General features: G+C 40.7%; 1 protein-coding gene across 1 annotated transcript in view; it reads right to left on the bottom strand.

Moving 5' to 3' along the window:
• Window positions 1-503: 503 nt before the first annotated feature.
• WASF3 (WASP family member 3) overlaps window positions 504-18,096 on the bottom strand; it is a 41,249-nt gene continuing 23,656 nt past the window's right edge. Inside the window, exons 4-9 of the mRNA XM_075851663.1 lie at window positions 16,395-16,548; window positions 13,300-13,417; window positions 12,025-12,200; window positions 9,674-9,940; window positions 7,903-8,258; window positions 504-2,736 (exon numbers count right to left, since the gene is read on the bottom strand). Coding sequence (XP_075707778.1) covers window positions 2,579-2,736; window positions 7,903-8,258; window positions 9,674-9,940; window positions 12,025-12,200; window positions 13,300-13,417; window positions 16,395-16,548 — 1,229 coding nt within the window. The 3' untranslated portion in view covers window positions 504-2,578. The remainder of the gene's footprint in view (window positions 2,737-7,902; window positions 8,259-9,673; window positions 9,941-12,024; window positions 12,201-13,299; window positions 13,418-16,394; window positions 16,549-18,096) is intronic.

Below are 18,096 nucleotides of genomic sequence, written 5' to 3'. Positions count from 1 at the left end.
TGACAGAACTGTAAACCGATTACATTTATAACAAAAATATGGATTAAATTAAAATCTGTGCTAAAATTAGTATTACACAAAAAAAAATCTCTGAATATGATCACAGTATTCTGCACTCCAGAGTTTACATAATTATCCAACAGTTTTACAGTTTTCACAGTTTTAGTTTTTATATATATATTTATTAATCAAACCGTATAGCACTGAAAAAATGTATTGTGACAAATGTTTTTAAAGTATCATGGTTAAATAATATGAAAGAATAGAGGGTTTCTAAGTTCTAGGAACAGCGCAAGTTTTGTGGATGGGTTTTGTCTGATATTGCAGCTCAGCCCCATCAAGTAAATGGAGATGAGCGCAATACCAGTCATAGCCCATGGACAAGTGTGGCGCTATTTCTGGAAAACAGAAGCCATGTTTTTCAAATCTCATACAACCACTTTAATTACAAGTAACATATAGCAGATTTATTAATGAATGTATATAAACTGTGGAATCGGCCATTTAGTGAAAACAAGCCATTTATTCATTAGAAGTAACATCGGCATAGGCATAAATACAATACATCGTTTTGTTCATATTTTAACCCTTTCGCTGGCAGGGGTTTCAGGACAATTTCCACACAAATAAAACCTGAATTATAAAATAAAAAATCATAACTAGACACCCGGCACATTGTAAAATGTCACTCAGCACTTTACAGGCACCTTCATGCAATTTTGCATCAAATCGTAACTTTTTTAAAATATGCGTATAAATTCATGGTTGTGGCTAAGAGCCTGATCCAAGCAGAACCTTAGACGCACAACACCTCCTAAAAATAAAAGTTCAAGATATTTAGCGTTCTTACAAGCCACTTATGCTTCAGTCTACATGCACATATCTCCACAAAATCAAAACTAAATGAGACCATAATTCTCCGCGATGCAGATGCTGGTAAAAATAGAAGTCGACAAATGTCCGGATTAGGCGCAGGAAGTGATTTATTGTGTAACTGCTCATCTTCTCACCCCTATAGGCGGAAGGAGAAAAAACAACAACCTATATGGGCCAATCAGAGAGCATGTATCCTCTCACACCTCTGGGCTGTACAGTGGATGAGGTCAGTGGCGGGCTGTGTTCTTTGTTCCTGCTCTCACTTGAAGCTTCCCCTACCTCCCCTACACAGACACAGGAAGTAAAACTTATCAACCTGCACCCCAACATTAAATGTAGCAATCGTTTAAAGTTACATAGGTCCTTGGCAGTAAAAGGCTTAAAAACACCCCAAAAGGACTTTAATAGAATTCTTCTGGTAGTTTTCCTATAAGTCTGATGAAGGGCTTATTCAGACGAGAATTTTCATGTCTGTGCACTGTCCGAGTGTGGAACTGACAGCACATGGACTGAACATTGACCCATTAAAGTCAATGGGCTCATTCACATGCCCGATTTTCCGCAAAAATTGCGGCATGCACTACTTTGGTCCGATTCTCGCATTAGATTTCCCCCATTCAAGTTAATAGGTCCGTAAAAAAAAAAAATTTGAAAAATATAAAAAAATAAAAATGAACAGCACACTGCCGCTATCCGAGTGCAGTCCGTTTTTCACTGATGGGTTGCTAGAAAATGCTAAAAAAAACAAACAAATAAAAAACAGCCATCACACGGAACGCACTTTTACAGAATACTGATTCAACTCTGAAGTAAAATCGTGAGTTTTGCCCTTGTAAACCACAGACAAGTTTTACAAAGCTCGTCTGAATACAGCCTATGGCTAGGGCTCCAAGTTTAACGGAAATCACGATCAACGCTGTCATCTTCAAGTCCTAGCGTAATTCTTTTGTCTGATGAAAAACATTTCTATTCGCGCAAATCGATTGAATTGTCACTACAGATGTGAAAAGCAGAGCCAAATTATCATCATGTCAATGTCCACCTTTGTGCCGTAGCGTTCTCCATATTGTGAGGCTTTGAGCCTTAGATTGCGCCATCGAATTCTTTTTTTGTTTTTTTATTTCACACTATGGATCAGATTTCCACAGCTGCGATAAGTTAATTTCAAAACATACCTGTAAAATACAACTAGAGATTAATATACAGAATAAACTGCCAGTACTGTACTTAAAGGGGTTCTCCGGGACTTAATTGTGCTGATCGACCAGAGGCCTGGTTGTTGGACTCCCAAGGATCAATCATTGAGGACGTATCTTAAAAGGTAGGCCATGAATGTTTTTCCTGGAGAACCCCTTTAATTCTATGTACTTCTCCAATCAAGTACTATCTTAATGTGTCCCTGAGTTTACACCGTAGGAGATTACGCTTACAAAAAAAATAAAAATTAGCTAAAAAGTCCGTAATGCCCAGTACATTTACATATCTTTCTGCATACCATGTCCTTGTTACCTATGTCACATACAAACTAGAATCGTAACAATATTCATGCTTGCCATGGACGCAAATCTCATTTTTTTTCCATAAGACAAATCAGCTGGAGAAATACTATATGAATAACTGGTTACTCGTCGGGCAAGTGGGTGGCCAACTCTGATAGCTACCCTTGTCCTGGAAGCAGGAGAATTACACCAGTTTGACGAGTTCAGTCAGACCAGTCATTTTCATCAAGCTCTGAATCATCTTCAGAGTCACTGTACTCCACAGCTATGCGTCTTGACAGTATTGTCGCTACATCATTTCCCACTGGTTCTCGTTTGGCTTCCTGTTCACGTTGTTCTTGTACTTTTTTCAACTGGATTCCTGCAAAAAAATTATATAAAACTTAACAATGAGATCCGGAAGTATTCTTATTACAAAAAAGGCAATAGCCAGATTAGTAGCCACTGAACCTTTTCTGAGTTGTTGATCCTCATCAGTACTTTTGTCTGGCTAAGGCTTCGTTCACATCTGAGCCCCGTTCAGGGGTTCCGGCTGAGCTTTCTGAACCCCTGAACGGAGCCCTGACGCAGATGGGAACGAAGCCTAAATCAGATGCCTTAGACACCGCTCTAGAGGAGTCATTTTGCATACTTTTCCCAGGAAGTACTGCCCTTAAGACTCCCTCTCAGTACCTTCCAGGAGCAACAACTCCAAAATAGTGCTGTCTACAGATGGGTCTCTGATTTGGCTGTTAACCCGAGTGATATGCCAAGGCTCTATAAAGGGTCAGCAATTGACTTACAGGGTAGTAACCTATAGGTGGTAGAGCTGGGCGATTTTGACAAAAAAAACAACTTATTTTTTTTCAACTTTATGGACGATTTTCAATTATAATCTCTATTATTTATTTTTTTATCGTTGTATTAACTATAAAACATACCAAGATATGGGGCTGGGCGATATGGCATGAAAATAAAACCCCACCACAAGGCCGTATTTATTTATTTGCCTATGTGTAGTGTATGTATTAAAGTGTGTACATAGTGAGTGTGCATGTAGTAATTGTTCACACCTGTATCTAGTTAGTGTGCATAATTGTGCGTGCATTTACATAGGGCGGCGTGAACGGTTAGGCTGGGTTCCCACGTGTCGGATATGCTGCATAAAAACTGCAAAGCGTATCCGACCCGCAAACCGCAGCACCTTCAGTCCAAAAAAACGCGTTTTGGTGCGTTTTTTCGAATGGAATTTATGCTGCAGAAAGCAACGCTGGAAAAAAAAAAAAAAAAAAAAAAGTTCATACTTACCCCCTTCCTCTGTTCTGCGCGTAGTCCATCCGGCCTCCCAAGATGGCGTTGTAGGCCATGTGATGCTGCAGCCTGTGAGTGGCTGCAGCGGTCACATGGGATGAAACATCATTCTAGCAGGCCGGCTTGGAGGAAGGAACACAGAATTGCGTTTCTTGCGGAGGAATCACGGTGAACCCGTTGCAAAAAAAAACGCAACAACTGCTATTTGTTGCGGGTTTTACTTCCCCATTGAATTCAATGGGGAAAATCCGAAACAAATAAGCAGCGTTTAGGCAAATACAATTGAAATGCTGCGGAATAAAATTCAGCACCGCTGGTCAATTTCGGAGCAGTTTTTCAGCTGCGCATTTATACAGCGCGTGGATGAGATTTGTATTATCGAATCCACTTTGCTGCTACTGTATTTGCTGCAGATTTTCAACAAACTCTGTTGCGGAAATTCCGCAGTATTTATGCAACGTGTGAAGTGACCCCAACATTTCATGTTGCCCTAAATAAATACACCCACACATATGCACACCCACTAGATACAGGCATGAACACTTACTACATACATGCAATTATACATGTGCACATAGTATGTACGCACTTGAACACATACATTACACATAGGCACAATCATTAGCGAAACATATGTCCAGATATACAGTGAAGGAAAGAAGTATTTGATCCCTTGCTGATTTTGTAAGTTTGCCCACTGTCAAAGTCATGAACAGTCTAGAATTTTTAGGCTAGGATAATTTTACCAGTGAGAGATAGATTATATAAAAAAAAAAACAAAAAAAAACAGAAAATCACATAGTCAAAATTATATATATTTATTTGCATTATGCACAGAGAAATAAGTATTTGATCCCCTACCAACCATTAAGAGTTCAGCCTCCTCCAGACCAGTTACACGCTCCAAATCAACTTGGTGCCTGCATTAAAGACAGCTGTCTTAAATGGTCACCTGTATAAAAGACTCCTGTCCACAGACTCAATTAATCAGTCTGACTCTAACCTCTACAACATGGGCAAGACCAAAGAGCTTACTAAGGATGTCAGGGACAAGATCATAGACCTGCACAAGGCTGGAATGGGCTACAAAACCATAAGTAAGACGCTGGGTGAGAAGGAGACAACTGTTGGTGCAATAGTAAGAAAATGGAAGACATACAAAATGACTGTCAATCGACATCGATCTGGGGCTCTATGCAAAATCTCACCTTGTGGGGTATCCTTGATCCTGAGGAAGGTGAGAGCTCAGCCGAAAACTACACGAGGGGAACTTGTTAATGATCTCAAGGCAGCTGGGACCACAGTCACCAAGAAAACCAATGGTAACACATTACGCCGTAATGGATTAAAATCCTGCAGTGCCCGCAAGGTCCCCCTGCTCAAGAAGGAACATGTACAGGCCCATCTGAAGCTTGCAAATGAACATCTGGATGATTCTGAGAGTGATTGGGAGAAGGTGCTGTGGTCAGATGAGACTAGAATTGAGCTCTTTGGCATTAACTCAACTCGCCGTGTTTGGAGGAAGAGAAATGCTGCCTATGACCCAAAGAACACCGTCCCCACTGTCAAGCATGGAGGTGGAAACATTATGTTTTGGGGGTGTTTCTCTGCTAAGGGCACAGGACTACTTCACCGCATCAATGGGAGAATGGATGGAGCCATGTACCGTCAAATCCTGAGTGACAACCTCCTTCCCTCCACCAGGACATTAAAAATGGCTCGTGGCTGGGTCTTCCAGCACGACAATGACCCGAAACATACAGCCAAGGCAACAAAGGAGTGGCTCAAAAAGAAGAACATTAAAAGGTCATGAAGTGGCCTAGCCAGTCTCCAGACCTTAATCCCATCAAAAACTTATGGAGGGAGCTGAAGATCCGAGTTGCCAGGCGACAGCCTCGAAATCTTAATGATTTACAGATGATCTGCAAAGAGGAGTGGGTCAAAATTCCATCTAACATGTGTACAAACCTCATCATCAACTACAAAAACCGTATGACTGCTGTGCTTGCCAACAAGGGTTTTGCCACCAAGTATTAAGTCTTGTTTGCCAAAGGGATCAAATACTTATTTCTCTGTGCACAATGCAAATAAATATATATAATTTTGACAATGTGATTTTCTTTTTTTTTTTTTTTATATATAATCTATCTCTCACTGGTAAAATTAACCTAGCCTAAAAATTCTAGACTGTTCATGTCTTTGACAGTGGGCAAACTTACAAAATCAGCAAGGGATCAAATACTTATTTCTTTCACTGTACCAACACATACACCTTCTCACTACTAAATGCACACATACAATCCAACATGTTTTCTCATTTACCCCACACACACACTATATACAGGCATTCAGACAAGGAACACACATTCACTACCTACAAACACGCACACATGAACACTCACTACTTAGATGCGAACACTTTTAAATACAGTCAAATATCATAACCTGTGTACAGTATATAGTTAAAGAATTTCACACATTTTCACACCGACATATAATGAGCCCGTACCTCTTTCCTAACGGGGATAGAGAGCACCGGAGGGAGAATTGGGGATCTTTTACAAACAGCTACTGCTGCCGGGCCGGCACTGGAAAATGTATTTATTTATTTTAAATCTATCATCATCATATAGGGCCACGACAACTAATATTATTGTTCTTTTTTTATTCTTCTTTACTACCAGCTGCTGCCGCCACTGTCCTCTCCACTAATCAATTACTTATGGCTGTGACGCTCGTCGCCCAAGGGTAAGCGACACAGCGGCTGTGCAGTAAATGCAGACATAGGTTTACACAGTATATGGAGAGCTGGGACCGGTGAGCAGTAGTATTATACGCCACACACAGCCGCTCATTAGCTATAACGTAGAATACTACTGACGAGCGGTACGTAATTCCTGCGCTCTGTATACTGTGTAAACATAGGAACAGTCAGTAATACTGCACACCCGCGGCCTCTGCTTACCCTTGGGCGCCGACGTCACAGCCATAAGTAAAAGATTTGCGGTGGATGAGAAGCCGCTGCCGTGGGGGCGGGGCGTAATTCGATTTTAAGATTTAAAAACAAATCAAAATCATGGCACATTGAAAGGGCGAGTGAATCATATTCATTTAATTAAATTGCCCACCCCTAGGTTCCACTAGAAAGACAAATTTTATTAGGAGAGCTATTCTGTAAAACACAAATTCTAATGCTTTGGCTGCATGGTGACTTTAGGTTGCTCGAGAGTCGCAGTCACTTCTTTGTTTCCGTGTAGGGAGAAAGTCGCGCGACACTCATAGGGAAACATTTATAATTGGTGTGACGCAATTTTACTGTAATTCGTAAGATGATCGCAGGTCATAAGACTTAGAGCAAAACCCCTTTTGGTGCATTTAAAGTTTTTAGCCACGCACTAAAAACTGCATAAGAAATTTTGTGGCAAAAGCACGGTTTTTACAGTTTCACCTGTAAAAATGGAACGGGTAAAAACCGTGGCGAATTAAAGCGGTTTTTACCGCCCGGCCAAAAACGGCTCCTGTATCAAGTGGTTTTTCTCTGTAAGGTGGGGGTGATTCTGACAGCCTGCACACCTCTAATACTCACAAAACGCTGTTACTCCTAGATTTTCTTAAGTTCACATCTGTGTCGTGGCCTTTATTTATAATGGAAGCCACGAAGCCGTTCCGAATCTTTTGTATAACAAGATACTGATCCTTTTTCACCCAAAATGGTCTAAAACAGAAACTGTCCTTGGTGCCTATAACAACCAACCACAGTGCAGTTATTTCCCTGTAACAGTTTAAGCAATGAATGCTGAGCTCTCATTGGTTGCTATGGGCAGGTAGATCAGTTTTAAGACAGTTTTGATAAATGAGACCCAGAGAGCGGTGTTCATTCTGTCTTCCTTTTACCGTTAGGGTGCAGTCACTTGTGGCGTATTTGCCTTGTATTTCAGCAGCATATTTTTACAATGTGAGCCTATGGGAATAATATTCCAAAGCGCAAGAAATTGAGAAATCTGTCCGAGTTGCAGAATATATTTCCCCAGAGGACATTACACGTTTTTTTGCAGCGTATTATTACGCTGCGGAAATACAAGTGAAATACGCTACATGTGACTGCACCTTAAAGCTACAATCGAACTTCGGGAGGACCGGGGATTGCAGCCAAAATATAATGCATTCGATTATAGCCATGTGAAAACAGCCTAAGAATGGTCAAGCAAGTTCTGTCATTTGCACAACTTCCACTCACCCATCCTGATGGCAGAGAGGAGATCACTACGAGCGTCACTTGTCAGGCCAAGGAGATGTGCACCGTCAAGACGTTTTGCTTCTAACACTTTGGCGAAGTGCATTGGAGATGAAGAGAGAGACAAAACTGATAAAGGTGGTCCTGGTGGTGGAGGAGGAGGCCCCGTAGCAGCAGAAGTGCCAACTCCACCAGGAGGCGGAGACGGTGCATATGGAGACCCAAGAAACTGCCCTCCAGGGGAACCTGGGTGCTGAAGTGGACTAACAAAAGCCGTTTGTGCTGAAGGAATGACTGGTGGAGGTGCGGGTGGTGATCCAATGGGGTAATATTCCATTATCTGTGATGGCAGAACCCGCCTAAGGAAAGATTTCAAATCATTAGCCAATTGTCTTCCATTTCAATAATAAGGCTTTAGCCTGAGAGGTGATATTATTGGTATTGCCAATAAATTCCCAAATATATAAATACATATATAAATACTGGCCATAAACATTCGATAAATATCTGCTGTCCAATGTATGACTGGTCATTCAGTTGTAATTCTGCTCGACACCGCTACACATATTTCTGGCAAATAATGACACAGTACAATAAAGTTTTTTTATTACATTAATATATTGTGAAAAGCTTAAGTACCTCCAATTATAAAACAAATTTCCATAAATCAATAATACAAGCGAAGATAAGAACATTTTTAATATATCTTATTATAGAAAAACGCCTCTCTCCCCTTATCATACTGCTTTCCTCTTCCTCCTCCCCCATAAATGTAGAATTCACTCATAGAACTGGTGAAGCAGTGAGAAAACACGGCTTCACCGAGAGATCAGGCTACAGATGCCCCTAGACGTCTATAGAGAGGAGAGGCGGAGGTAGCAGCTGCAGAGACTCAAAAAAACACACAGAAACGCTGCTTCTTGCTATACTAAGTCTTTTACGGTCTCACCTTCCTGCTTGATTTCCAGCTACACTGCTCCTTACTGCTGTGTGATGTCTTCCATGCTGCTGAGTATGTGTGAGATATAGATTTTATATATATATATATATATATATATATATATATATATATATATATACATATATATACACACACACATACACACACATATAGCAGAGCAGGATCGCCTCTATATGCTTTGTATAGGAGACTTAGCATCTAGTCTTCTGTTTCTGCTCCCCCCCCTCCCCTCTCCATAGACTTCTTTGAGTAGCTATAACGGATTGAATTCTAGGAGTGCATATTGAGGGGGTGTACGATAAATGGAGGAAGAGGCATTTTTCTGTAATAATATATTTTGACAACGTTTGTTATGTTTGCTTATACTATTGATTTATGGAAAATTATTTTATAATTGGAGATACACTTGAACACAACATATATCTCATGGTTTATGTTGGCCATACACACAAGATAGATATCAGTCGATCTCCCCCACCTAACTCCCCAATAAACGTGCATGTTCCCATCACGATACAAGTGTTCGTTTTTACAGGGGGTCAGCGGAGATAGATGTTCGACCTGACACTTCACGTGTATGGAAGACTTAGGAGAGCTGTGCACCTATTATGGTTGTTACGGATATGAATCTGTAATCCGCTGCTAATGTTTTTTGTTACCATGTCAAGTGGTCAATACTCCCCCGCCTTCTTTCAAAATGACAAATTTTATTAGATGTTGTACTCATCAGTGACCATACGTTAAACTAAAAAAGGTAATTTTGTTTTGTTTTAGTTGTTTTTAAACCAGATTGGTTACACAAATATGTATTACCTGCACTCAGCAGAAGTTAGGGGTGGTGGATGCGCCCCATCCATAGTCGATGGTGGTGGTGGCGGCGGCGGTTGTTGTGGTCTACTCAATGTCCCATGTCTTAGTGTGCCAGTTGAGGACCTGTAATCATGTTCATGGACTTGGTTGGTGCCTATATGATGCAGTGATTCTCCTGATCCAACATAAATTGGGGTCATGGGATGTTGGTGAATGGAGTGGTTTGGGGTTGAAGGATAGGAGTATTCTGTCAAATCAGATACATGAGACCTGTGGAAGAGAGGAAAAAAAAAAAAAAACGAAATCAAAGCTCGCCCCAAAATATATGAACCAACGACAATTCCACGAGATGTTGGTACAAATTCAGTCACTTATTATTAGATGTAAAATGAGTCACCACGCTTGAAGCTTTTAGTGAAATAAATTAATTTAGTAAAACACATGGCATCACTACAACAACATAGCTAATGATGGTTCAGAGGGTTACATTATAGACTCATGGATGAAGTGACTATTTCATTGTTTTTAGAAGTCTCCCCATTTCCGTAACTCGGTAGCTACGGAAACAGCGTAGCTCGCGGTGCTACGCTGTTTCTGTATCTCTAATTCCCTTTTATGGGAGTTCCGGAAACAGCGTAGCTCAGTGAGCTCGGCTGTTTCCATAACTCCCGACCACCTAAACCAGGAAGTGTCCTAGAGGCAACGGGAGCCGAGTAAGCTAGAACCGGGTTTAGGGGGCCCCGTTCTAGAGATAGATGCGGGTCGTGGAGGTGGAACCCGCATCTATTGGACATTTATGGCATATCCTGTGGATATGCCATAAATGTCCGAGATGGGAAAACCCCTTTAAGTGCAAACCATGCAAGTTCCACAGACACCGGGACACTACAGGCAGAAGCATGTCCAATGCAATAAAATAACATTTAACGAACCCGTCTCTTATTTCGTCTCCTGTTAATGTTCCCTCTCATATTGAGTTTCTCTGGAAGAGCCTGAACCACCCATGTTGTTACTAGCTATTTGATTCTTTGGTATTTTATTACAGGCATTACTGTAGCTCACATTTTACATACCAGATATAGCCGCTTGCACTTTGTCTACCGTCCATCCATGTCCCGAGCTGCTTGATATTGCTGGTTTCCATTTAAAAAAAATATACATACTAATATCCATTCCCCTTCAACATTAAATTGATGGCATTGGCATTAAGACTAAGGGGTACCTCTCAGCGCATATTCTGTATGTTATACTTTGTTGGTCTGTATAAGGGGATCATTTCCAGCATAAAGCAGAAAGGTGCCACCATGGAGCTCCATTCTCCTGGGAAAGAGCAGCAAGTATTTAGGATATTTCTCTCCGCTAGGCAAGCACCGCTACTAGCCTCAAACATTCAGGAAAGGCTGCCTCGATCAAGCATATTAGAATAGGTACAACAACGTTTCTGACAGCTCCCCTAAATAAGTGGTTAAAGATGGACACTTACTTTATGCTGAATCAGGAGTCAACAAATTCTACATAATGAAAGGGAATATCAAACTTGCAGGACGCTTGCGTAGCTGTACTATAAAACATTCTCCGATTATTATATACTAATTCACACAATAGGATCATGAACACAAAGTGTAGGATTACCAGTCAATCAGGGAACTGCTTAAAATACACAGAGGTGCACAGCTCGTTACAGTTACAGTATGTGTATCAGAGCTGTGTCTTCTAACGATCCAAGCACCTGTGTGACCATCACATGACCATGGACAGAATTTTATCCACTGAAAGTAAACAGTTAATGTCCCTACTGAATATCAGCAAACAGAGATCTTAAAAACCGTAAGTAATAAATACAGAAAATATATTGGAAAATTGTACAACTTTTAATTATACAAAAAATAACATTGTTTTGCGAAAACCGGTCAAACCCTTTAAGCCCCAGGCACATTGATGAGTTTTTGCATGCAGGACTGGAGCTAAAAAAGGGAGAGAAGTATACTTTTCTTTCGGGTTTTTGTCTAAAAAACAAATGCATGAAAAACTGCATTAACATGTGTGAACTGGGCCTAAACCGGACCATACGAATTAATAAAAGCATATTCTTTATATGCCAATGTGATTTGTATTGCCCAGACAGAAAAAAATCTGCAAATGACAAAAAAGATGTCTTCTTTTGGCTCATATTTTACTCTTGGAGCCGAAAAAAATATATAAAAATCGCGAGTTTTTTAACAAAAATTAAAAAAATACAAAAACAGGAAAAGGGACCGGATCGATAGAATCAGTCACTAGACAGTGGAGGTTTTACACAGCACAGCGTAACGCTAATATTCAGCTGAGCAGTCCTGACAGAGTTAAAGACTGACCTAGTGTCCGGGGACATGGAGCCCTCAGAAGAAGCTGCTTGGTACACATTTGGAGACAGCCTGTTGTCCGGCCTGAGCTCTTTGTCATAGGCCATTATGTTCCACTCCTGACGTCTGTTCCTGGCTTTCCTGACTTTTTTTACTTCACGAGTTGTGCCGTCCACACGCTTTTGTTCCTGAGAAAGGTAAATAAAATGGGTTCAAATAAAACTTCGTAAATAACTTTCAAAAACAGTCTAAGGCCTCGGCAATGTACAATACATGTGGACGGGTTTTCTATGGTGCCCTATTTCCGGTACGGATGAATCACATGAGGTCCGGGTGTTGCATCCATGTCACTCTGCATTTTACTCCGAAACAAAGAATAAATCACATAAACCTAAGGGTATGTTCACACGCAGTGTTTAACGCCTCGAATTACGCCTGAAAAAACTTCTCCATTACGCCTACAAACAGCTGCCCATTGCTTGCAATGGGATTTACGATGTTCTGTTCCCACAAACTTTTATTTTACGCGTCGCTGTCAAAATACGGCGCGTAAAATGACGGCTCGTCAAGAGAAGTGCAGGACACTTCTTGGGACGTTTTGAGGCGTTTTTCATGGATCCCATTGAAAAACGTGAGTTGCTACAAAGACGTCTGAACATCAGGAGCTGTTTTCACCTGAAAACAGCTCCGTATTTACAGATGTATTTTGCTACTGCGTGTGAACATACCCTACATGTCACGGAGCTCAGCATATCTGCATCTATCATATACTGCTCTAAGATGGGAGCATGGACGACAGGAGGGGGCGTGGAGATTAGAACGCGGCCCCATTCTAAGTTTTAGTATAAAGTCTCATGGTTACCCCTGCTTTGGGTGTTCTCCCTTCTCCGCTGCATTACTTTTTGCATTATCCTTATACTGACATTATACCTGCATGTGACATCATTGTATATTGTTTTCTCTTTCTCCACTATGCAGCGATGTCTCAGTGTACATAGTGACCTTTTATATGTGCGTTGTTCTTGTGCTATGAGATCATGGTGTGCATTATCCCTGTACTGTGACATCACTGTGTGTATTAACCCTATGAATTATACACTTTTCATGTGCTGAACGTGCAGTGTGTGAATGAAGCCTTAAGTGTTGCAGAACAGTCGACAGTGTAATGACAGGCTAATAGGGAAGGTGCAGGACATTTTACCTCCCTATGCCCTTCAGCTTTTTGTTCAGGACTTATAACAGAACAATAGAACACAAATAAGAAAAATATATCCGTATCAGCATTACCTTCTGCCGCCTTTTCTCTTTCCTTTTATCTTCTGTGTCTTGTAACATCTTCTCTTTCCAAAGGTCAAAGAAATAGGAAGGGTCTGTGTAAAACTTCAATCCATCCTTTTTGTCATCCCTTACAACACAACAGAGGAAAGAAAATTAAATTACCAAACCCAAAGAAGAAATATATATATTTGCATTATGTTGTGCTTTCCCATCTCAGGCTTCGTGCACATCTGCGCTAGGGCTCCGTTCCGACGTTCTGTCAGTGCTTTCCGTCAGAACGGAGCCCTGACAAACACAAATGGAAACCATAGGTTTCCATCACCATTGATTGCAATGGTGACGTATCCGGTGCCAATGGTTTCCGTTTGTCTCCGTTGTGAAAGGGTTTCCGTCGTTTTGACAGAATTAATAGTGTAGTGGACACTTTAAATGCTGCGATCAATCGCGACCATGGCATTTAAAATGTTAGAATCAGGGGGCCCCCTCAAACACGCCATCGCGCCCCCCCTGCGGCGCGATCGGCCGTTAACAATGGTTGTTATGGCAGCCTGGGGGCCATCGGCAGGGCTTCAAAGAAGGATGTCAGAATCATGATATACTGCAATACATTAGTATTGCAGTATATCATGCAAGGGAACCAACAAATCGCTGCTTCAAGTCCACTAGGGGGACTAATAAAAAAAAGTTAAATAAAGTTTTTTGTATTTTGTATTAAAAGTTATAAAATAAAATTCACATTTTCCCCGTAAATCTATATTAAAAAAAAAAAAAAAGTTAACGTAACTGGTATCGCCGCGTCCGTAAAAGTCTGAACTATCACAATATAGCGTTGTTTAACCCGCACTGTGAATGGCGTAAAAATATATATGAAACATGCAAATTGCTGTTTTTTTGGTCACCTTAGCACTCGAAAAAATTTTTTTTATGAAAAGTGATCAAAAAATAATTTCATTTATTTCGACATTTTACGTTGGAGTAGGCAACACAGCAAAATAGCAAACATACACTCCCAGCGAAAAGAGTACTAACAAAAGAAAACAAAATGGTTATGCAGACACATTTCCAATTCACAGTGTACAGCAATCCTCTGACCCAGCAGAGTAAGGAAATACATTACAGCTGGAAAATAAAAGTGTACCAAATATATACATACTAAAGCACAATACATTGCAATAATAAAAATGCAAACGAGAAAGTGAGCACCACGGCAACCAGAACCACCCATAATCACAGCTCTGTAATAAACGCACCTTCAGAGAGAGGATAAAAAATGGAAATTAAACCAAGACCCAGATACCTCCAGCCGCTACTATCTCCTAACCCACCTGAACCTACCCCACTCCCCGGACAGGCTTCCCCTCTAGTACCATCAAAAAGCCCCCCCCCCCACTACCCCTACTCCCCCCCCCCCCAGATCGAAACCTAAGTGTACGATAAGTATTCATCCGATTCACAAAATTCTTTCCACTCCTTCCACACTAAGCACACCCGCCTAGAAGACCCATCCTGCGGCTGCACAGCCTCCTCCATTCTCTGTAGATGTAATATTTCCTGGAACCATTCCGTAATCGTGGGAGCACAAACTGTCTTCCAAAGCCGCGGTATAACAGTTCGCACTGCAATCAAAAGGAAGCTAAGCAGAGTTTTCATATATGTTTGAAGTGAACCAGGGAGCATGGAAAGAAGCAACACCTCTGGAGAGTTGGGCAACACCTGACCCGTAATTGTACGAATCAGGTCCACCACCCTAGTCCAAAATGCGTGTATTAAGGGACACTTCCACCATATATGCAATATCGTACCACCTGTGCTCTTGCAACGCCAACATTCATCTGGCACTGTCGGATAAAAGGCATGCAGCAGCGCCGGAACCCTATACCACCGGGATAAGATCTTAGAATTAGTCTCCTGACACAAAATATTTTTTTAATTTAGCAAATGGTTTTATTTATTTTTTAAAGTGGTAAAACATAAAACAAAACATAGAAATTTGGTATCGCCGTAATCGTATCAACCTGTAGAATAAGGTGAATGTCATTTTTACCGCCTGATGGATGCCGTAAAAACAAGACCCCCAAAAAATGGCGTATTCGCGTTTTTTTGCCCATTTCACCCCACAAATATTTTTTTTACAGCTTCCCAGTACATTATGCGGCAGAATAAGTGGTGCCATGAAAAAACGAAAACTTGTCCCAGAAAAAACAACCCCTCGTATGGCTATATAAAACGGAAAAATAATTAAAATAATAACATTTGGAAGGTGGGGAGGAAAAAAACAAAAGTGAAAACCTGAAAAAAAACAAAAACACAGCAATCCCACTATGCTGTACAAATAACAGCAATACCAAAATCATAGATAGTTTTGCACTATTAGAACACTTTATTTTAAAAATTCTATGTTTTTGTGTCGCCACCTTTCTAAACCATAACTTTTTTTTATTCTATTTTCTTATAAACCATCGATGGAGCTTTATGGGTGTTCATTTTTTGCAGAACGAGTTGTAGTTTTCATGGTTACCATTGTGGGGTAAATATGACTTATTGATCAACTTTTATTCCTTTTTTTGGAAGGGGGTTAACAAAAAAAACTAACTGCAATTCTGCCATTTTTTTTTCTTTGCGCCATTCATTGTGCGGGATCAACAACGCGTAAATTTTTTCCCATGAAGAATTTTTTTTTACTTTGAATTTGTACTTTTTTTTTTGCTAACAGTTACATTTTCTTGACATTTTTTTTTTCAGTCCCAGTATGTGACTTGACCATGCGATCATTTAATCACTTACATAATACACTGCACAACTTGTGTAGTGAAGTGTATTATGCCTTTCAGTATAAAACTGAGAGGCAGCCTATTAGGCCCTGCCTTCGATGGGGTGACAGAGGGCGCCCCCTTCATATGTCTTATTATTTACTACATATACTGCGGTCGAAATTGATGGTGTCATCTTTGAACCCGGCCGTTGCTTGAAGGGTCAGCTGTAATACATAGCTGACACCTGCTGCGGATGACACCATTCCACACATTCTGCTGCTTTACGCTAACTACATAGCTATAGCGCCGTAAATATACAGCACATGTCACCAAGGGATTAAAGCCACTTACCTGTAAGGTGAGAGTATATAAAGGGGAGGCGGCTTGTCGCAGGTATTGTACAGGTCGGTGATTGGGTGGGGAATGCTGTTCCTTGAAACCACTTGCTGGTCTTGGATGGTTGAACTCTTGAAAGCTTTTCGCATGTTAATATCTTGAAGGGAAACTAGAATAGAAAGACCAAGAGTAAAAAGTAATTAATTAGATAAGACACGGCCCTGAAGAAGAACACCGCAGACATTTAATAACGGTCAGTCAAAAGATATTTTGGATGGCACTAAACCACCAACAGGTCATTATACTGCTGGGGTTTTGGGCCCTAACATGACCCTCTCAAAACGGTCCATCTTAGAGAAGTTGCAGCCACCTCTAGGGGAGGACTTACTATATACGGCTATGTTATATTCAATGTATAAATCATATCCAGTAAGATACCTATAGTGGTGGCTCGGGCAGCCAGAATTGTATTTGTGAACTCTATGCCTAAGCAGGGGATTTTGAAGTCTGTATCAGAAAAACATGACCACATCCACATTATATATTAATAAGATATTAGTCAGCACCGAATTTTGGACCTATTTAGATTAACAAAAAATAAAAGCACAAAACCCAATAATATCAAACTGTCGTTCAAGGGTGAACATTCGCTTTATGGCTTTGCTTCAACTATCCAGAAAGGGTGAATATTTGCTTTATGGCTTTGCTGCAACTATCCAGAAAGGGTGAATATTTGCTTTATGGCTTTGCTGCAACTATCCAGAAAGGGTGAATATTCGCTTTATGGCTTTGCTGCAACTCTCCAGAAAGGGTGAATATTTGCTTTATGGCTTTGCTGCAACTATCCAGAAAGGGTGAATATTCGCTTTATGGCTTTGCTGCAACTATCCAGAAAGGGTGAATATTTGCTTTATGGCTTTGCTGCAGTCATCCAGTATGCAGCGATAAAACAGCATGAGCATCTGATAACTACAGCTATAGAAAGAACCATTATAGATACCGTGGGGGAATCGCCTCAACGCACCTTCATCTGTATCCGGCAACAGTGCATTTTGACAATGAAATATCTTGCAGAAATGTTGTATTTAACATAAAAGCAAAAACGGCAGTCGATTAACGCACATTCATTCCAATTTTTTCTGGGACACAGAAAATACTCTTAATAACTTGCCTTTTAAATCCTCAGAGTGTGACGCTAATGATTATACATTGTCTTGCCACCTTACACTCATTGTATACGCTATAATTTTCTTCTCCGTTCTCCCCCAGCTTCCTATTGGCAACATCCGCCTGGCATTTGTATATACTGAATGAGGCAGACTTGCCAGTGGGGCTTCTTTCACCTTCTAATTTCATTTCACAGCTTGAAGATTCTCCAGAAAAGCTTCCTTACCTTTCTCCCCCCACAGATGGGAGTCCACCCTGCTGCTAATCTACGCTCCGCCATCATGAATTGCTTCTAATAGACACAGTTTTCACAGCCAATACTTTTTAGGATCACCTGCAGGGTACTACAATGCACAGGCAGAAAACACAATGACTCTAGATATTGTTCTTCCTTCGCATAGACGAAGCCCTGTTCAATTCGCTAAATGTTGCTTAAACATTTTACCGTAAAAAAAAATAAAAAATTATAGAATTGTCATGTCTAGGCTAACGAAAAGATTTTTTCAATGGAATTGATGCGCGAATCACGCACCACACACGTGTTCAGTGT

The sequence above is a fragment of the Rhinoderma darwinii genome, chromosome 2, assembly GCF_050947455.1.
Source record: "Rhinoderma darwinii isolate aRhiDar2 chromosome 2, aRhiDar2.hap1, whole genome shotgun sequence".
Taxonomy (NCBI): domain Eukaryota; kingdom Metazoa; phylum Chordata; class Amphibia; order Anura; family Rhinodermatidae; genus Rhinoderma; species Rhinoderma darwinii.
Note: the sequence above shows the minus strand (reverse complement) of the source record. Positions and strands in the feature narration are given on the sequence as shown.